The 22,694-nt window shown below is 39.6% G+C and overlaps 1 protein-coding gene across 5 annotated transcripts in view; it reads right to left on the bottom strand.

Annotated features, from left to right (window-relative positions):
• Positions 1-19,048, bottom strand: part of LOC116701032 (astrotactin-1) — a 372,813-nt gene extending 353,765 nt beyond the window's left edge. For all 5 annotated transcript variants that reach the window (XM_032534569.1, XM_032534570.1, XM_032534571.1 and 2 more), the window contains exon 1: positions 18,644-19,048. In XM_032534569.1, the coding sequence (XP_032390460.1) occupies positions 18,644-18,950 (307 nt within the window). In that variant the 5' untranslated portion in view covers positions 18,951-19,048. The remainder of the gene's footprint in view (positions 1-18,643) is intronic.
• Between the last annotated feature and the right edge of the window lie 3,646 nt (positions 19,049-22,694).

The raw sequence follows: 22,694 nt of genomic DNA, 5'->3' as shown, positions 1-22,694 counted from the left end.
CCAGCCGCGGGCTCAACTTGACATTGCGTAAAAAATAATTTTCCCATTAATCCACATGGTTTAAATTCCCAGATGCTACATCCCCTTTGACACGGTCGACCAGGTGACTTCATGAGACATCTAACTGGAAGTGTAGCGGTGCAGTGCATAGAATAAAAAAGGTGAGGGGGGAAATGTGAGACATTCCCTTTCTGCACATTTCTTTTGTTTGCGCCTCGCAGTAGTTAGGTGGAAATAGTCAGAAAGAGGCTTCCAGTTGAAGTATAAAGCACTCTCTTTCTGATACCCGAGTGCAGTATCAAAGTAGGAGAAAGGGTAGAGTGAGAAATGGAATCACCTCTTAGGTTGTGCCCCACTCACTAAAATAAAGCCCTGGCCTATTCTAAAACGTTTCCCCTCTCCGTTGCCAACTTTTATAAAGTACAACACATTCACACAATATTTCTGAACGGCTAGCCAATTTAAAATGGATAAACTTCTACCATGAAACTGTGGTAATAAAGTCTCTAAATAGTGGGTTATTAAGAACAACACGACAAGAACTTAAGCATATTTCCCTATTTGATCAATTAGCTACGGCCTTCGATCAACAGAGAATTTTAAATGTCTCATTGGAGCAGAACAGAGACAGCTCCTTTATCAGAACATTTCTCATGCATGGCTGATAATGTGGCAATTTATGCTGAATGTGAACGATAATGTGATGCCCGTCATAATTTATGTCATTTAGTTGACAATTAGGCGCCAGTCCTAATCAATGCCACTATGAGGGATGATAATGTAGTGTATCCGTCTTCAGGAACTAAATACAATTTATCCTATGAGAGAGAGAATAGTTTGTGCAGTTTTATTCAACAGAAACGAACTGCTGGAGCAGGATTTGGCTGCATTAGGAAAGCCAACATCTTTTGCAATATTTTCTTAAAAACTACAACTTCAAATAAAAAAAATAAAAACTGGCCTACAAAAATCTCTTTCAGATATCTCAGTTAATCACTCTGTGATGAAGTTCCACAGATACAGAGATATCAAGGTGACAGTAAAAAAAAGGAATGGATAAAAACGTCCATCTTTCACTCGTGACCTGGGATCAAATAAACAGTTTTTTTTTTTAACTTTTCTTAACTGTGTTAAGAGCCAACAGAAGAAAGTTTGTGACCTATTTTGGGTTCTGACTGATTGATCTTAAGCAACCAGATTTCCCTCAGTTCAGACTAGGAGACTGACATAACAAGGTCAGGAGATGCCAAAGGGAGACTGAGATGTGCCAGTAGGTAGCTACAAATACCGAGCAAGTAAGCTACACAGACAAAAATAACTCAAAAATGTCAGACTACTTGCTGAGCCTGTAATATACAAATGAGAACAATAGGGTAATTAACAGTGTTAGATTGTAGACTCAACAAAATACTGTATAACTGATGTACTTTGACTAATGGGGTAAAATGTATGTATAATGAATGACTATTTGTGATCCTGGATGAAGACAAGAGACATCCACTGGAAGATGTTATGAAGATAGAAGCATGGTACAAATTACAGGTTATGGGTGATTGGCTGGTGTAGTTTTATATGCCGAAGGTTAGCTTCAGCTATGGAGCAAGCTGCAAAGGCTGATGCTCAGTATTTTTATTTCATTTATTATTATTTTTAATGCAGAGCGTATGAGCCAAAACATTTTCTTGCAGTTGCATTTGCTTCCGGGTTTGGGGGCCCAGTGCACACGGGCAGTAGTGTTTCTCCCCCTGGTCTCGCCCGCACGTTCCCGCCCACAGACTTTACGTTGGGAGGAAATCCCAAACATAAGAAATTATTGGGTATTGCTTTGTTTTTTTTCCCCCAATACCGGTGCTGTAGTGATACTTTCACAATAAAGAACGGCTTGTTTATTATAAAGTAAAAATTAAATAATGTGTTAATAATGTAATAATTACATTATAACTTATACCAATAACTTATTTATAGATACAGATACTTTATTTATCCCAAAGGAAATTAAGGTGTCCAATAGCTTATACACAACATACATACACATAGACACACAGACAAATGACATTACAAACACATTCTACAAAAATACAAAGAAAGATATCAATAGTGTGCCTTTACTTTAAAGTTTGATTGTAACATGTTTAAAGGAGCGGTGGGAAAAATGCCAAAAGGTGCAATGGTATCATAGTGCAAAAGACAACTGCAAATGTTATATCTATTCAAGTACAACAGGCAACCCAATATATCAAAAATAGAATAAGCATTACTTAACTATACGTACATAGACATTAGTAAAAGACTTTAAGAAAAGTTTAAGTTAAAGCTGAAAAGTTCAAAACTGTCCATACAGACAAAAACACAGCGTTGTGTATTGACCGTACAGGCAAGCCAGCAAAATGGGCAGATGGTTAATGTAGTCAGTAAGGGAGTTAAACAGTGCCAATCAATCCAATCCAGGGTAGTTTACATGTACAAAGGCACCCAGATGACGGCATGGTACAAAGGGCATTGTGGTACAAAGTAAATTGCTGTTATACGACAAAAGCAACCACCAGGTAGGAGAAGGGTATTTTACAATAACTTTGAATGCACCACAAGGCTTAGGCTACCAGTTTCAGTGAACTGAAACTGTTGATTTAACAACAAAGGCAGCTGCAGAGCAGACTATTACGTCCTGATGTTGGAATACTCTACAGTGATATACAGTCACACTTTACACCGTCTAGCTGCCAGCATTTTAACCCTGTTTAATCCAGCTACTAGCTAACGGTAGGCTAACATTAGCTGCTGCCAAGTGTAGTGTTCACTAGCGTCACGTGCACAGATGAGTCTATTGCCTGTAATGTTTTGGAGCATCAGAGAGAAGAACAGGCATTAAAGTAGCACTGAAATGAGGGACCAAAATCCGCATTGCTATTCGTTCCGGTAGATACCGGTTGTTTAGGCACTGGTGCCACATTAGCACCGGGTTTCGGTACCCAACCCTATTTCCTAAGCTCCGGGAACGTTTTACACAAATAAAACCTCCATGGATTAAAATGTAATAATACAAAGAGTACTAATTGATCTTGTCTGGTGTCTTTTCAACAGTTTTACAGACGTGTCTTTTATAATTTTGGTCAATGGGGAAGTGCTTTTTTAGACCACAGGGGAGTTTTTCATTGCAATAGAAAAGTTGCCACTGGGACACATTGGCAGCAAGGCTGACTGGCGGCATTGTATCCGACTCTCTTAATGCTTCCTTGAAGTATAAAAAAGGGTTGTCGAAAGATAAAATGAAAGAGAAATGGAATCATAAATAAATACATAATTGTGTTAACTAATTAGTGGGGCAGGCAAAAGCAAAAAAAGCTTTCTTGTGGTGTGTCTTGAGGTTAAAAGGAAGAGGATGAAGCTTTATAGTGTTTACACTATATCGTCATCCAACCACATTATTTATTGATGTATTCAGTTGTTCTTTCAACTTGTCTAATAACCTTTTACTACATCTTGTCAGTTTCAAGACTCCATAAAATGGACCCTATTTGCATATAGTGTAATCAACTTGGATGGAATTTGGATATGTTATTTGGCACATTATGTTAACATCTTTCCAAGTAAATTAAGTAATGCACTGGCACTTGACTGGTACTGGTGTTGGACGTTAGGCTGATATCACATCCAGGCATGTTATGTCTTTTTTGTTGTTGCATTTTTCTTTGCATTAGTCATTTATTTTTTATGATTTTGTTTCCTGAATTGATGATCAAATTCAGCTTAGTTATTAACCCCTTGCTGATATCAGTGTTCAGGTTTGTCAAACACTTTTTTTTTGAGTTTTCACTCCCAAAACATTCATGGGGACAATCAAAACTAACCATCCCTCAAAAAAAAAAAAAAAAAAAAAAAAAAAAAAAAAAAGGAAAAAAGGATGTCGTATTGCCTTTGAACTGATGTCCTTCTTGAGTGTAACACCTCTCCCAGAGGTTGAGGAACTGACAGATCGAGGCCAGCCTGTGATGACAGCAGCAAATTAAGATATATTGCTTCAACCGGGGTGATGAAATCAGGACGTCAGAGGGGGAAACTGAGAAACTAGTCTGCAGCTCTCACTACAAGAGCTTCCCTGCATGTTTCCTTTAACGGAAGCTAATTTGAACACCTCGGGGGAATCTGTTTTCCATTCGTTTTCTATGGGTGAATTTCCCTGCACTTGTGTGTGCACATAATAACAAGATTCCTCAATCTTTCATTTTATTTGCTCTAAGAACTCTCCAAGGTAGCCTGTTCATGGGTTGCCATAAATTACTACGCCCTAATCTTAAAACAAGGATGAAAAATATTTCTAGCCAGTGCCTGACTGTTTGTCCAGCTCCTAACCCTCTCCGACTGGCCTCTGTGAGCCTGCATACAGATTACAGTTTGTTCTCCCTTGATGAGCCTAATAAAACATGTGTAGCAGCTGTACCATTTTTGGAAACTATATCAACAAGCTGAAAGGGAGCTGGCACATGTATTTGAGTGTGACACGCTGCGGATGCCATTTGCAGATTTATTTGTGTTCCCCTCGCCCCCCCCCCAAAAAGAAGAACATTTGTACCTTTTTCATCACCACAGCAGTACTAAGATTTACAAGAATTGATAGCACTCATATATTACAAGGGCTGGTATTTAAATAATGAATAAATGTGTTTGAAGCAAAGTTTAGAAAACTTTCAAGCACTGAAATCTGCCATTGTGCACAGAATTCTGTCAATTAGACTATATTTAAAGTTCTGGTATGGCTGCTTGTGTTGTGACAAAATTTAATAGTTTTAGTATGGATATCTATGGTGAGGTTCTGATAGCTTTTTTACTTTTTGATCAGGTGCCCAGACTGGCTGTGCTAACAAGCAGGGATGCAAACTCAGGGATGCAAAATCATCAGGGGTGAAACAGGTGACAAAGACACAAGCCCTCTAGTGTGGTATAGCATGCCCCCTCGAGATAAGTTATTTTTAAATATCAGCTTTAAACTGTGGATTCACTGTCGATTTTTGCATGAAGATATAGGACAAACCCATCCTTGAATGGATTTTTTTCTGCTACAACAACCCCTAACTCCTAAAATGCGGATGCTTGGGCAGTGTCTCTCAGCGTCAGATACAAGGCAAGTGTGTATGGAACGCACCGGGCAGAAAGATGACGTAGTATTAAGAACAAGTAGTATAAAAGCCTAAAATTCCACTTGGGGAGGTTGGTTGTGGGGGTGGATGGGTCAAACAACACCGGGCAGTGAGCCAATAAGTATGCAGCATACTTCTCCGAAAATCTAATAATGTCTGTGATTGTCTAAAACGTTGTAGAGACACGCAGAAAAAAACTTACGCACAGAGACAGGGCTCACAAAAAATATCGTTTAGGAACCGGTATCAGTCATATTGGTGCTGAAACATGTTGAACCCTACCCAGCCCTTGTAATGAGGGTGAAAAGCCGAAACTGAGACTACGTTGTCCCCAAACTAAACAATATTTGATAAACCTAAATGTACTTTTATGATAATCACTACACACAGTATGTTGGCAGTATGTGGAGTTAACGATGCCCCCTAAAATGTTTCTCCCTCCTCCCTTCCTCTGCTCCTGCTGCTGGGGCGATAAAAACGCCACCTTTCTTTAAAACTCCTGTCTAAGCACCCGATCATGTTGCCATGGAAACCATTAAATAGCAGCTATGCGGCCTATAGTATCTTTCTTTCTGATTCTCTCTTTCTATCTATCTCCTTGCTCTCCCTCTGTCTCCTCCTGCTGAGCTCTCCCCCACACACACACCTCTGTCCTTGCCTTGCACCAACACCAAAACAAGCCTTGATCTCTGCTTCATGTTACTAGCAGATTTATTCTCAAGGAAGGCAGACCAGGGGCAATAAAGGGGAACAGATTTCCCTACCACTATAAGGCTTAGGTGCAGCACCCAAGCCATTGTGGGCACCACCTAAGCCGAATGACTGTAAAATCAATGTGATTGTCAGAACTAACAAAATACTTTTGATCAGATCTAATGGTTGCTGTTGGTCCCCAGTAGAAAGCTTTAGCAAGTTTTGTCTTTAATCTTTTTGAGTTATTTTGTAAGATATGGTCGAGCTTTTCCAACATTTAGACAGATATGGTAGTAATAATAATGGTCCAAAAATATGTGAAATTGCACTTTTTTTCCTTTAAAATACTTTCTTCAGGGATGACCCCTACAACCTCTGCAAAATATGGAAAAATATGGGAATCTGACAGCTAGTCAGTGGGGCTGTAATGTCCCATTACGCTGGGTCACGGTATGGTGTACACAGAATATACTGTGTGCAGATTGAGGCACGTAATGTGGAGCCGAAGTTTAAAAGCACACATTCCACCTGGAAACCTTTAGCCGTATGCAACCACGACAAGGGGATTGGTGTTTGAGTCAGTCGCTATGGCGAGCTCAAACTAAACACCAAAACTGGACTACAATTGCAACAAAGCAAGAGTTGTGTATAAGACACGGAGGCTGTGTGGGTGTTGCTCCGCTGATGGAGGGGATGTGAATGGACACACATTCAACATGCTAACGCCCATTCGACGGCATCACCCGGATGTGCCGATCACTGAGATGGCTGAGTGCTTTGAATGTTTAAATATTCTGTAAACTAACTGAAACATTCCCCTAACGCAGAAGTTAAAATTTTGATTAGTCTCTTTATTTTGTTTTGTCAATTTCATTGCATAAAAGGTGCTTTTCAATTTTGTAATTTTGGCTTTTAGGGAAAGGGTTTCTTCAAATGTTTCCTTTTTTTTTTTTAAATAAAAAAATTGTTCACCTAAGCTGCCAGTGGGCCAAATGCTATCATTCTCCCTATGAGGTTTGTGTCTGACGCTTTTCAAAATAATAAGTGCACTTTTGCATTTAGGTTTTTATAGAACCGCAACGAACCGTGACTTTTGTGGGCTGTTACATCCAAACTATTTAGGGATTGTTGGGTGGAGCTTAGAAAAAATAAAAAATGAAGCCACGAATCAGTTTTGGTTCCAGCAGGTCCAGCAGCACAGCACATTTATAATATGTACAATTTGTCATTTTATTATACTACATTTTTATAGGCAGTACGTAACTAAAATAGTCCTGACAGTAGGGCTGCACAATATGAAACCAATATCTAATTGTGATTATTTTAACTGATATTGCAATCGCAATATGATTCACGATAAGGAAGGGAATGATCACGTTTGTATCATTATTCTTATTTTCACTGACTAATATCAAATTCTAAAAAAATGTCAATGATTATAATGAGATTTTTGTGAGGATCTGCACCATGTTTTCTGTAGTCTGTCCGGGTGGTCTCTGCAGCGCAATGGCACATATTTTGCTTTTAACAAATACTGTGCTACTATATGGGTGTAGTATGAAAATGGGACACAGGTAATTCCACAAGTGGATGACATTAAATTTGTATTTTTGCATATAAATGTGTTGCTATTGCAACAGCATGAAAATATAAAAAAAACACCAAAAGTAACTGAACTGCCCCCCAACAGACAGGTGGCACTATTTCTGCTAAGCGGCTTCTGGCGCCCACCATTGTTTGCCTAAAATGAAATCATGTGTTGTCAACACTCTTAAAAGCAGCTTCAAACAAACAAAGTCTGTGTACTGTGTCGCCATTACATTAGTCACAGAGAGTAGGATAAAAGGCTGGAAACACCTGAAGCAGCAGTTTATTCATGAGCCTGCCAATTAGTACTTTTAATGACCGGCCTAAAAGTCACTGCCTTTCAACTACCAACTGCTAAAATTCGAGCATTGAGCAACCCTTAATGAGTGGACATTACAGAATGTGCTGACCTGTTAGGGAGATGCTGTAATGAACTTTTGTGCTTTATTGTCATGTGAGAAGCAGAAAAGTTCTGAAAAGTGAAATTAACATTAAAGTGGAAGAACTTTGAAACATCAGGTCTGATCTTCCCTTTGCATACTAAGCTTTCAGCCTTCAGATTTAGAGATTAGATTGGGATTTGGAAAAGTGGATGCATTTTTAAATGATCTGTAAAAATTTAAATCTGATTTAATCCTCTGTTTTTATTTATTGCGTGAACACAGTCTAGACAAGAGCTGCAGTCAGCAGAAGGATACAAGTGTTGACAGAAAGGAAAAAGTCTACAATTATTAAAGATTCATACATTTAAATTTGTAGAGCCCTCGAGAGGATCCAGTAATCCACTGTGGAAAAAAATTGAAAGTAAAGAATTATCAACTTGGTGTTGAGGAACTATCAATTTAAAAATCTTTGTTTGATTTTCAGTCTGTTGTGCAATTTGCACGAGGACAAAGATGGTTTCTTGAGGAAAGAAACACCACTCTGTTTTCTTTTGACATTTAAAAAGGATAGAGAGCGGACTTTGTTTAAGCCGGGTACATCTCCTGATTGCAAAACGTAAAAAGTAGTATTTCCATCTCTGTACTTTTAAGCATAAATCTCCGGCTCAGAGAAATGATAATGATGGCATTGTTCAGTTGTTTCTGACATATATAAACTCAACAGGCATACAATCAGCACAAAAGCTCTAGTTGCAGCCATATTCTGTTTGTCAGGATGCATCTGTTCTAGTTGACAACATCAACACTGTTTAATTTAATTATTTGAAGATTATTCACATTGCAAGCTTGACATTCTCAATGCATAGCAACAAGAAAAAGGTCAAAACAACTTGCAGGTCTACAGGTCCTCTCAGCTTTGATGTAGTAAAATATATGAGTTTTCCAAAGAGCACATTATGTGCATATAAGTACAAGCACCAGTGGAGTTATTTACATTGGCAACAATGTCAAACTTTCTATGGAAGGGATATGAAATATACCAGCCAAATTATTGGTCCAGAAAGCTGATTTGAATGGGCAGCAGTTAAGGGCTGACTACTTTCCAAGCCAGTGGTCCAGATGTGCAAATCACTACCAGAGCACTTACTACCTCACCTCCTGCACAATTTATGGCACAACACCAAAAGGATAAATTCCTTATAACATAGCCGGGCTTCTCTGACACTAACTAGTGGCTGCAGTCCTGCTGACTGTCAGTCACAGAGTCTCCTCTTCTCAAATTGCTTCTTAGATGCTTCACAGAGAAGCAATTTGGCGAGAAAAATGCGAGCCACTGTAAAAGGTGGAAGAAATGTGGAATTTAAATGGCAACCCAACCCAGCGCGCGCGCACACACACACACACACACACACACACACACACACACACAAATGCGCATTTAAAAACAGATATACTTTTCAGAATATGTTACTTCAAAGAGGTTGACAGGCCAGGAAAAATAAAAGAATCTCAGCATGCCTCATTACAAGATTCCTTTTTTCTCTTCCCAAAATGAGGCACAGAGCTTTATGGTACCGCCTTCAACTAGAGCATTGAGACCATCCCTTAAACATTTCTGATCTCTGTGTCTCTGAGGTCTTCAAACACACCAATAATTACTGGGGGTTAGCTGAGGATGATGTGTCCTGATGAGACATGGATGAGGACTGGGGACTCACTGCTGCTGGTGAGCGGGGTACTGTGTGATAAGCTACACTGCTGCATTAAGCTGTTTGAAGTGGTCAGGGTCTTAAGTCAAAACCCGCAAGTGTCTTTTATTTAAAGTGACGCTCAGTATTTTACTATCAAACATTCCTCGCCTGTCGAGGTTAAAATGATGCTGAATTTCTTTCAGTTACAGAAGAAAGTATTAAAATGTCCACTTTGGGAGCCACTCCTAAAGCATCTACTACTCCACTCTCCATACATATTCTTCCTACTGTATCTTCTCATTTTTATTTTCTTCCCACATTAAGGCCTTTTAAGGCCACTTTTAACAGAAAGCAGTAAGCACTATATCTGAATAGCGTATTCATGCAAATGTGTACCAAACATATGGTTGGACAGTGAATGGATGTTCCCACCTGTTAGAATTCAAACAAGAAAACAAAAGACAATATATAAGTGTTGCTCCAACATAACTAAACTGTGTGCACATGAAGGAGCATTATAGCAGAGATGAAGCACTGTGAGCACATTATGGTTAAGGTTTTTTGTTTTTATTGATTAAAAGCCCGACTGTTGTAGAGCATCAATAATAATCAATAAGCACTCCATTGAAAGGACTTTGTTGCCTAGCTCTGGTAATAGTCCCTCGGGTAATGCTTTTGACTTCCTTTGAACACAATAACATTAAAATTATTCTCTCATTTGCAGCTACTTCTTCAACAAGCACAATGCTTAATTGACAGCAATTCTAAGCCTGACACGAAAAAAAACAGTTTGGTTTAGGGCTGGCACGATTCATCAACGTCATCGATTACGTAAATGTGTCAACACAAATTATATACATTGATGGGTCGCGTCTAAAAATAACATGGCTGCCTCCAGTAACCGCGCAAGAATGGATTCATCGCAACAACACGTTGAGAAAAAGGCTCACACGCACTAAAGTGTGGGAGTATTTTACTCGTAATGCCAACAACAACGTGGTAGTCTGTAGACTTTGTAAAATGATCCCTGATTCAGGAGAACAGCAGATAAACCCGTAAGTTCTTCTCACCTATGCCACTCCAGCTTCTCCCGTAGTATGTCCTGCACTGACTTGAGTGTGAGGTAAACTGTGCTGTGTCCCCACCCCCCCACCCGTGGCACTGTCTGTAATATTTGCGCCACCAGGCCAGATTTTTTAGATATCTCACGAGTCCTTTATAACGTGAGTTATAACGGCCCATGTATTATTGTATTAATTGGGCTCAGGTTCATAATTCCCTTACAAAAGGAGAGAGAAAAATTGCATTTTTTTTTTTTCAAGTTTTTTTTTTTCTTCAAGTTTTTTATTAGTGTATTCCTCCTGAAAGGGACTTGAAATACATCTGATTTTATTTGTTGCTAAAATTGCACTTTTTTACTGTAAGATTAAAGAGAGGAGAGCTTGAATGTCCAACAAGAGCGTATTCATTATTTTACCTACAACTGTTAAAGAAATGCCCATACAGGCTACTCTTTTTGCCCTTGCTCTGTTTACTTTAAGTAAGAGAATTTATTTTTTTTTTGTAAGTTTTTTTATTCCTCCTGAAAGTGACTTTATTTTGTTGTTGGATTGAAAGCCTACATCTGGCTTCAGGTTGCACCAATAACAGCCCAACAATAGAAACAAAGGGGGCTTGAATCTACGACATTCCTCTTTTTTCTTTTACCCTCAATTAAGATCAGCACTTAAAAGGAGAATTCCGGTCGATTCCAGCATGTAGCTCTGTTGGTTGTAAATTTGGAGTGCTGTCAGTAAAGAGAAAAACGAAAACAATAGGTGCTGCCTACACCATGTTATCCTCCTGCTGGCATTAGCACCCAACAGGCATGAGCAGGGCAAGTTTTAAACGTGTTTTTAGCCTCTTAACATGTTCAAAATGTCCTACAAGTGCTTACCCATGTAAAGTGATTCCTTCTGAATGAACACAGTGAATCTGAATGCTGTAGAGGTGACAGAAATGCATGAAAGTTGTTACTGTGCCCGTTACTGTGAAACTGATTGTAACCCGTTAGAAACCACCCCATGATTTGTCTGTCCGTACATGGACCCTTTCCTTTTTGGACGTAATTTATATGGAGCTTTCAACAGAGCAGATTCATGGAGCGCCAGAAAGGAACCTGGGCGCAACATAGCTGAGAGGTCTGGGCTGTTGCCTTGTGCTGCAGCCAGGCCCTCAACCTGCGCAAGTGATTGGTTCCCTTGTCTTGTGTCTGTCTGCGTTTGTGTGTGTCTGTTTCTGCATGTGTTGTTTTGTCTTGAAACAACTCTGTGCTGTGTTTTCAAGGTGTAGCGCAGGAAAATATGATCTGCCATGTCTATTTTATTTTGGAAAATTAACCGGATGTTATATTTTGTTTCTGGGCTCGACTTCCTGTCCCACAGTATCTGTCGTGTCCTGATTGCTGCGGAGCTCTCCGGCATCCGGTAAAAACAGAAGCTCTGCGTATCTGCTCCAGAAGGCGCAGCTGTGATGGTGTCGGAATGCAGCCGTTCCGCAGTCAGTGAAAATACACATTGACTTTGGAAATTAGGGTCATGGTCCTATTTTAACAATCTAAGTGCACAAACCACCTGCCGCAGGTGCGTTAAGGGCGTGTACAAATCCACTTTTACTAGTTTAACAGCAGAAATAAGGATCCATGCACCAGTCGCATGGTTCAAAAGGGTTGTACTTAGTGTCTTAATTACTTCTTAGGTTTGTTTTGGGTGTAACATGCAATAGACCAATCAGAGTGTCATCTCCCATTCCCTTCAAAAGCCAGGCGTGTTTGTACCTTGCGCATTGCTATTAAGATGGCGGATTTGCTAAGCAGGAAGGAGAGATTTTCAGGAGAAAAAACTGATCTGCTCGCAAATGAAGCGAAAGTGCAAACAGATCATACTTCACATTTTAAGATTTTTAGAATATCAAAAGAATAGTGTGCACGCGCTGTACACAAGTCTAGGTGCCGTTTAGGACAGTAACGTGCTGTTAAAATAACAATGAAATGCTGCGTTATTGACTTTAGACCAGGTCTTTGTTGGTCACTTCCCGCTGCCACACCAGGAATGCAACTGAACACACCTCCCTGTAAGACACAAGGCCTGTATTACTAAATTATTAAAAAATATAAAAATATAGTTCAAACTGATGTTTGCATTGGCAACACACAGCTCAAGCCAACAGCCTATACATAATCATGTAGGCTAAACTCATTCAGCTAACGTTTTTGTATTAATTAATTCTACGCACACCGAGCTCCACCGGATCTTCTAAAAATGGTCACCATGTTATCAATTGTTATTGTCAGTATTGATTGGTCAGTATGCTGTGATTTTACACCGGTTGATCTAAGTTGATCTAATCTCCAACATAACCTGCTCCCGACCAGGTTAGGTGTTCAGCACAAACCTTAAAGCCTTAAACTAGCAAAGACACTTAAGTCGGGTGTTGTGCGGCGCTGCACCGGGTGCAAGATGGGGTTTACAGTAAGACACACCGATGCTAGCACCTGGGATAATGTCCCACACAACATGTAAACTGGTGAGTGGACACAAATATTCCGAACCATGTTCAACAATCAATCAATCAATCAATTAATCAGAACAAGACTATGGCAGATTCATACAGCCAGGTAGAGGGATAGTGTGAGGCGGGGACAACAGCAGCTAGAAAGAGTTTAGTGCGTACAGCAGGTATCTTATCTCAGTGCTGCTGAAACACTGGTTTAAATGTAATTACCACTTGTTATCAATACAGCCACACAATGTTAACATAAATTGATTTTGTTTCCTGAGAAGAGACACTATATATATATATATATATATATATATATATATATATATATATATATATATATATATATACATACACACATACACACACACACACACATACCAAGTGAACGTTGTGATTTGTTATTCAAAGATGGCACCCCTTATTTCATAAAAGAAGCTTTGTTAGACAGCATAGAAAATCAAGCAAAGCAACAAACAAAAGAAAATTTAACAAATAAATAAATAATGAGCTGCAGCTGCTCCAGTGTTTATACTTGGGAGGCAGCGATGCTACTTGCACCAGGAATGTGCAATACTGTTTAGCTCCCCAGTGGGAAATTTCATCAAAAGTTTTCCATCTTGGAGTAGAATGCTGTCAGATACAAATTCAGAGTCATTAATATGCAACACCAGTCCTAAGAGATCTGTTGTGCTGTGCATTTGCCTTAGCTTATTTCCCTCCACCCTTATAATGAATTAACTGTTGTCTAAATTAGGCCTTTAAATGAACAATTCAAAGAGTCACCACAGTCTCATAGCGTAAACACTCAATAACACAGCAAGCATCATAAGGGACCATTGTAGGACTATTCCCAAAATCCATATGTCTGTTAATTAAAACAGACATAGAAATTGTATTATATATATATATATATATATATATATATATATATATATATATATATATATATATATATATATATATATATATATATATATATATATATATATATATATATATATATAGCACTGCTTTCTGGAGTACTGGAAAATACAGCTAAATATCTATTGTGACAGTGGTGAAAAAGCAATTCATGTAATAACTGATATTCCCGCCACTAAAACAAAAACACTGATGTCCAATTCTGCCCGTAGCTTCTATGTTGTACCTAACTTCCTTACTTTCAAGTCTGGATGGAGAAAACTATGAGGAAGTGCTAACAATTGCGGGGCACACCACTCGAAATTGCTATGCAATCGCCAAGCGCTGCTCTCAAAGTTCTAAAACTATTCAACGTTTCAAAGCGCAAACAATGAGATAAAAAGGTAGACAGAAGCCGTGTTGGCATATACCTGCGCTACGCTTTGCCTCTGAAAGCCGTACACATGATCTGTGGTTGAACTGTTCTGCGCTGCCTGTGTTATTGGTTCCTTTGGGGAGAGAGGAAGCTCTACCAGTGGCATGGAGGCATGGCATGGATCACCACTCGGAATTGGAAACCAAGCTCTGCGATCAAAGTTGCAATTTTTTTCCAATCTTTGCCACCGCTCTTTTGAAAGTGCTACCGCCAACAGCAATGATGGTTACCTGCACTGCGCCTCTGAAGTGCCTGCACTATGCTCTGTGCCATACATCGCGGTTTCTTATATATGTGCAGACTGATTTACAGCACTGCTCTCCTTTACAAAAGCCAGTGGCAAGGGAAAGCAATTTTCTTTATATAGCACATTTCAGCAACAGGGCAATTCAAAGTGTTTTACACAAAACATCAAACATTAAAAACATCAACATCAAAAAGAAAGGTCTTCAGCCTTGATTTAAAAGAACTGAGAGTAGCAGCGGACCTTCAGTTTTCTGTGAGTTTGTTTCAGATATGTGGAGCATAGAAACTGAACGCTGCTTTCCCCTGTTTGGTTCTGACTCTGGGGACAGAAAGCAGACATGTCCCAGACAACCTGAGAGGTCTGGGTGGTTCGTAGTATAGTAGAAGATCTTAAATGTATTTTGCCCCTAAACCATTTAGGGATTTATAAACCAGAAGAAGTATTTTGAAATTTTTTTTTTTTTTTTTTTTTTTGGGCACAGGAAGCCAGTTTAAAGACTTCAGAACTGGAGTGATGTGATCCACTTTGATTCAGAGTTCTGAATCAGCTGCAGCTGTCTGATTTTTTTTAGGGAAACCTGTAGAGACACCGTTACAAGTCTACTGAAGATAAAACCATTGACAAGTTTTTCTAAATCCTGTTGACACATAAGTCCTTTAACCCTTAATATATTAAGGTGATAATAGGCTGACTTTGGGTGCAACCACTTCACTGCATATGAGAGAGAAAATTAAAGTATGTTAAATATTATTATGGTGTACCGTTGAGTTCACACTGAGGTTGCCAAAAGGATTTGCTAAACTCAAAAGCTCCCAAATCTCTCTCTCTCTCTCTCTAAGTGACAAACGTTCAATCAGTGGGGGAAAAAATTGATGAAAAGGTGTCTATATTCCCCAAAACTAGGGTATCCCAAAACGATTTGCCTTGGGATTGGTACAAATGATAGATGCTGAAAACTTTTAAACGATACCCAAAACATGCCTCACAAAGGTAAGTGATGATTCATAATGTGTTTATAGTTTTCTTTACTCTTCAGATGTTGTGAATAAATTGTCAACCACAACCAGCTGCTCTGACAACCCATAATCACTTCCCCTTGTTCATTTGAAAACATCTTTAAAAGTAATACTGCAGTCTACATCATTGCCTGTGTTGTTGTAGCTAATTGGATAAAACCGTGGATGTGGAGGATTTTAATAAGGAGATAGAAATGAAATATTGTGGCAGGGTTGGCTCAGTTTGTCAATACTGAACGCACAAGTGGCATGTCCATAGTTGTCATGGCGGTCAGGGGATTAAGAAGCCAGCTTTTTTTTTTTTCACCCACCTTTCTCTTTACCTTCTTTTTTCATCTCAGTCTTTTACTGTGTGATGACAAAGGTAAAAAAAAAAAAAGAATGGCCACAAACGTACTTAAGAAAAGTCAAAAGGAAATTAAACAATGCTATGAATTAGGGATGAACAGTATTGTGTTTTAGCATCAACATTGCAATGTGTGCATGTGCGATAGTCACATCGCAGGACACTGCGATGTTACGCTAATCCTTTTTTGCTGCTTGATAGAAAAGTAAACTTTCACCGTTCTCCTTTTACATGATTATTACCATCCGACCCTTTCCCTTTAAGACAGGTAGCCATGGGGGCAACGTGTGTATGTGACATTAGCCCAACGGGGGTTATTATGGGAAGTGAAGTTCTCTGTGTGTAGAAAAGTACCGTAGGCAGCAGCTGCCTCTGACACAGTGATGGGCATAGTTTTTGATTGGTAGTCAGGTAAGCTACAGTAGTCAGTGTTTTATGTTCGCTTCCAATACAAACTAAATCACCTGATTAATACAACATAATCACAACGTCTCCCGGCCATTTCCTCCCGTAGAAGGCCGCTACCAGCCAGGCTAAAGCTAATATAGTTAGCCTAAAGAAACAAGCGGAAAGCTGCTACCAGCCAGGCTAAAGCTAATATAGTTAGCCTAAAGAAACAAGCAGAAAGCTGCTACCAGCCAGGCTAAAGCTAATATAGTTAGCCTAAAGAAACAAGGGTTCCGTCCGTCCCAACTAACGTTACGGTTCAGTGCCGCGACATTGGAAACCTAACACTAATCTACTACAGAAGTCTGTCTGATCTAACGTGGATTCTTGGTTCTTGGATGCACAGAGTGTGTTGCTAGTGCGCGTGAATTTATCAAACTAACGAGCTAGCCCCGCTAATCGACCACAACCTGGAATTTAGAACAAGCAACATGCAGTCACTGTCATTCACGTTAGCCTGGATTGATTATTATATGAATATAATGTTGTCATGCTAGTCAAGCAGTGTATTTCTACCTAATTTCCTCTCCAAAACCCCTTCAGAAGAGTGACATTAGTCACAGCGCTTACTTGCTTTGGTGTTTGAAGCATTCAAGTTTAACAAAGAATGGTTCACATTAGAAAAGATCCTTTTTCATTTTTTTCATTCTATATAAAATGCACTCCCCTACAAAATCACAGCAGTAGTCGAGAATGATTTATTATTTCCAAATTGAGGCATTTGTCATCTTTTAAAAATTACTTTTTCTTTTTTCATATTGGAATAGATATCGCAGGGGGAAAAAAACATCGCAATGTCAGATATTTCCAATATCGTGCAGGCCTACTATGAATAGTTTATCTATGAGAAAGTCTGCACAGCATCTGTGCCATCCATTCCACTGTTTAGAAGCAACAAATGACCCTAAAATGATGCTGACAATTACCTGATTAGTGATATCTTGCCTTTTTTTAAAGCCTATATGTCTGGTTGGACATACTGTATTTATCTTGATTTTTTTAATATGACATATGTAATACAAGCAGCTTATTTCTTCAGCCACACAGTGCAAATTGCATGCTCTTCTGACAAACAAAAAGGCACTACATGTAAAATGCTTGTAAGAAAAGGCAACTCAAACAGGCAACTGCTGTGAGAAGTGACAACAAAGACACATGGACCGATGAAACAGCTGAGTAGATCTAACAGCCAACAGGAGGTGCTTTTTAACTGTTTTTCTTGTTGAATGTTTGTGTGTGACTTGGGCCAATAGAACACGAAATACTTATACAATGAGGAACCAGACCCAACACTAAATCCTCACTCAAACATCCAAAGGCACACAGTTAACACAACTGGGTGTATAGTCATATTGTAAACACAAAGCCACGCAGTGGGCCTCCCTGCCTGTCGTAGCGGAGGGAAATCCTCACGGTAGCAGCAGCAGGGGCGATTCAGCACCATAGACAGAGGCCAGCTAACTTCCACAAAGCAAAGCCCACCACCCCCCTTTCTGCCAAACTACCTGCTATTCGAACATAGCTTAATGTCCAGTTAAAATGGACCTGGTTTGGTCTAAACGTTGATAAAGTTGGTTTTCTAAAGCCTAAGAACTAACATGAGAGAGTGAACTGTCGCGTTTTAATTAATTATAAAAACATACAAGACACGGGCAGCACAAAGTGACCACATGACAACAATAACAATATAAGCGTTAAGAGTTGTACTAAAGTGAAATTAGTTTGGCTGCATGCTAGTTAGTTAACTAGCAAGTAGTTCCCTACACATGTAGCTAACCGAGCCACGTGTGTAAGCTAACATTAGGGAGAATATACAAGGCATGAGAGGGACGCTTCTCTTGCAAGTGCCATGTATTGCTAGACAAACTTAAATCTGAAGAAACTACAATGGTGTTAGCATTATGATGCTACGCGGCCTATTATTTGCAACAAGAAGAGCTGAAGTGTTGATTTAGCTCACCATAGTGTTATCAATAACAGACGCTAAACTAATTATCAACCGTTGACCGACTCATTATGACGCATAAAGCAGCTAAACGCGTCAGTCATTTATTCAGGTTGTTAATGGCCTGATAATGTTTTTAAAGCAATGAAAACATGGTATGGTGCCAGGCCTAAGCTAAAGCTGTCCCGGCGTGATGATAAAGAGTGAGAGTGGAGGGTTTAATCTGCTTAATTAGCGGCTAATGAACCGCGGAGACCTTCGGGTTTTAAAAACTCACCTAAGACGAAAAAAGGGAGCTCGGTGTTTTCCAGGTCGTCCACCACCACGACGTCTCCGGGAAAATCGTTTCGAACGGAGAACAGCAGCTTGGGCTCGGAGGCCGACGGACTGTGCATGATGTTTAGGTCGTTTTCCCTCAAAAACGGCAACGCCGACACGGTTACGCTCTTCATCTTACACTCGGTGTCCTGGCTCTGGTCCTCGTCGCCATTTAGACATTGGACATGAGGCGTTAGGACGACCAGGAGGACGCACGCGAGCCCCGGCAGCAGCAGCGGTCTCAGCCCCATGTTGATGCTCGCCATCTCCGTCGCTCCGTTTCCTCTCCCCTCCTCGCGGTTTCTCTCGCAGGCTGTTTCGGTCCCTCAGCTAGCGGATGAGAGAGAGGCAGAGTGAGGGGGGGAGGTTGCTACATCGGCGGGCTCTCAATGTAGAAATCTAACGCACCTCGTTTCTCACATGTGATCAACTTACAGCTTCTCTCTCCCTTTTTTGATACACCACTGAACATTGATCGTGTGGTTGTTGTGCGTTTTATTGCTGTTGACCCCTTTCCTGTAATACATCGATAAGCTGTCCAAATTGCTGTAATGGATGAGCATAGATTGACAACAGGACAAGCACCCAGAATGCCCTGTGGGTCTCGTCACCAAAAGTCTCATCATTTCTAATTTAATTGTCCGTGTGCCCCCCTCAAGCACATTTGTATGTTATCTCCAAGCGACACCACTGAGCATCTTTAGTAGTTCCCCTGACCTCTGTGATTAGGTGGACACTCGACTGGGTGCATGCTTAATAGTCTAATTGTTGGGGTAGGCTAGATGCACGAGCTGAATGTGAAAACTCCCCAGTCAGTGTCTGTGGTGCCACCATGAGAGTTAGCTATGGAGCTAAATATCTACTTATAAATATGAAATTACCTAATTTTAAATGAGGTCAATTATGAGAAGAATTCATCTTTCAAACATTCAGTGAAATAATAAAAAACAATTTAATTTAGTTCATTCAAATTCAGCAATTGTATTCTCTTGAGATCTACGGGACATATTTATTAGTAGTGCACGATGTAGGACAGTTACCTTTGTTAACTGTTACACCACCAAATGGCATGCTGGGTAGGCCTACAGCTCGCTCTCCCTTGCTCGCTACAGTGTATGCAGGAACAGATGAAGAAAGAGAGGCCAGAGATGTCATGCCAGGTGTATTGCTCAGGACCCACAGAAGTGCAGTTTCCAGTGTGAAGTTGTTTGGATGAGCATATAGTCACCTTTCATTTTGTAAATGCTTATTGTGATCTTAAAGTTTTGCTTGATACACCTGGACATGGCAACGAATCCTATTATCTGGAGAGAAAAAAACTAAATAAGTGTACTGTAATCTAATCCACAAAGTCAAATTGACAAATTATGATTTAAAAGAGAACTATAATTGGTTTTAACCTGGACACTATTTTCCTATGTTTTTGTGTCTAAGTGACTGATGGGAAAAACAATCTTTGAACATGGTCCAGTATTAAATGAGATCGCTTGAGTCGACAGTGGCGAAACAAGCTATAATTTAAGTTAATAGGGCAATTGTCCAGCTTGTATTTACCTTCACAAAAGTGCTTGTTTTGCCACTGACAGCCTCAGATTATTATTGTGTCTGACAACATTATGGAAAGCATTTCTAAGGAGGTTGACTTTCTGTTAGAATAAGATTCTTTTTTTAAACATAAAAACATCCGCAAAAGTGTTCACACCAGGCTCCTTGTAAATAAACAGTAATTTTACCATTGTAAAATACACTTCATTCAAAGTCTACAGAAACAAAATAAAACTATGATTAAGACATTTTTGGTCGTGTTTCCACTTTTCCAACCATCATAACTTTAGTGTTGGTTGAAATAATTACAGTTTAAATGTAAATGTGCTGTATTTATATAGCGCTTTTCTAGTCTTAACGACTACTCAAAGCGCTTTTACATCATACAGGATACATTCACCATTCACACACATTCATACACTGTGGCCGAGGCTGCCGTACAAGGTGCCACCTGCTCATCAGATAAACACTCACACACATTCACACTCCGATGCGCAGCACCAGGGGTAACTCGGGGTTCAGTGTCTTGCCCAAGGACACTTCGACATGGGACTGCAGGGCAAGGGCTCAAACCACCAACCTTTCAATTGGCAGGTAACCGCTCTACCACTGAGCCACAGCCACCCCAGTTTACCAATTTACAATTGAAAATATGTGAATGTTACATTGTAGTTTGTTTCGCCAACGCTGACTGCAGTGATCTTGCTTAGTACTGGACCATTGTCAAAGATTGTTGTTCCCATCAGTCACTTTGACACAAAACATAGGAAACTAGGGTTGTTTGTTAGCTTTCCAATGATCAGGAAATCCATACTGTTATTTTTATTTTTGAAGAAGATATGTGTTTTTAGGTAGGGAGGACATCCAACATGGGTCAACTTAGAGAGATTCTTTCTCAGGAATGGTTGGTCACGTTTACGTAATTGAACCACGTTCTAACACTCATATCATGTAGAAAAACATTTGTTCAAATTGAAAGGGGTGAGGTGAGAAAGTGATTGATTTCTGATGGAGTCAAAAACCAGTAAACCAGTAAGAATTGGACCGAGTCATATTTTTACCTGAGGGCGGAGCTATATTCAGTCACAAAAGTTATTACAATTCATCATGAGGGAAACATTATTGTCTGTACAAAATTGAATAGCAATCCATCTAGACCAATTCATCCATTTTTATCAAGAATTAGGCTGCAGCACCACGCAGAGCTGAAGGGAAACCACAGAGTTGGATCACAATTGTCCTTGGGTTTAGTGACAATGAGCGACCTCTTTTCCATTACACTCATTTAATCGTTGTAAATATCCACATATTGGTCGATGCAGCTTTAATAACTTTGGTTGAACTGCGTTTTCCAGGTAGCAAATAAAAACTGCATGTATGTTGACTTGACTTCAATTTCTTTTTTTACAGTGACAAGAACAAAAAAGGCAGGCAACAAATACATACAGAGCTGAAGTCCATTGAAATTACATTGGGACTAAAATTTACTGAGGGCTTTCAAACTTTAAATCCCTAGACTGTTTTGTTGACCAGACAATTGCCATTTGGATTTGGATGCAAAGCCGTAGGAAAAGAAGATTGTGTTTTCTGTGTCACCACTGTACACCCATTTAATATTTAAGCAGCTCTGTGGTCTCTTATTAACCGCCATTTCTCTCTCTCTATCCTCATCAGAAACGGTTTTAAAGTCCGAAATAGGCCAATGTTTTAGATCCAAGCGGGGGGAAAAAAGGGAGCAAGCAGGGAAGTGGATTGGCCTCGGCCACCAGCAGTGAAATATTAAAAAAGTGATTGAAGAGAACAAGTGGAGCAAACAGTGCCCAGACTATCACCCATTTATTATTGATGGTGGGCTGGTGGTTCCTAAAGACACTGGTGAAGGAACAGTCATCAGTATTCAAATAAGATCAAGTATACTTATAAAGTTTTGGCTTCTGAATGTGCTTGCCCTTTTTAACTTTCAGACTTCTCTGCTGTTTGACAGTCCAGAAGAAATAAGTGGCAGCGAAGAAAAGTACAGAGTGAGAGTTTTCTAGTACATTGCTTGAAGGCCTCAGAGAAACTTTTAAATGATCATTTGGAAAATTTCCACAAAGCTGTGTCAGCATCAACTGAAATGTTATGCATTTATATACATATAGGCCTACAGTATATATTTTATGTCCTACTACAAGTGCTGCTTGTGTATCTTGATACATCTTATTCCTCTGTGCCATTGAGCTCCATTGTTGTCCAAACTGTAGTAGGCTACCTAAAAAAATGTCCCCTATTAAAAGCACAGTTTACACCTGTTTGAGTAACATTTGCTTAAAAGGACAGTGCCCAGCTGTCAGGAAATTAATATATCATGCCCTTTTCAAATCTGTATATAACATTAGATTAGAGCTCAAACATAGACTTAATATTTGCAGTAGCACACCGTTTCACACTGTTCTGAAATTGAACATGCCCCGGCCTACTCTCTC

The sequence above is a fragment of the Etheostoma spectabile genome, chromosome 13, assembly GCF_008692095.1.
Source record: "Etheostoma spectabile isolate EspeVRDwgs_2016 chromosome 13, UIUC_Espe_1.0, whole genome shotgun sequence".
Lineage (NCBI taxonomy): Eukaryota > Metazoa > Chordata > Actinopteri > Perciformes > Percidae > Etheostoma > Etheostoma spectabile.
This window is presented reverse-complemented; position numbering and strand designations above follow the sequence as displayed.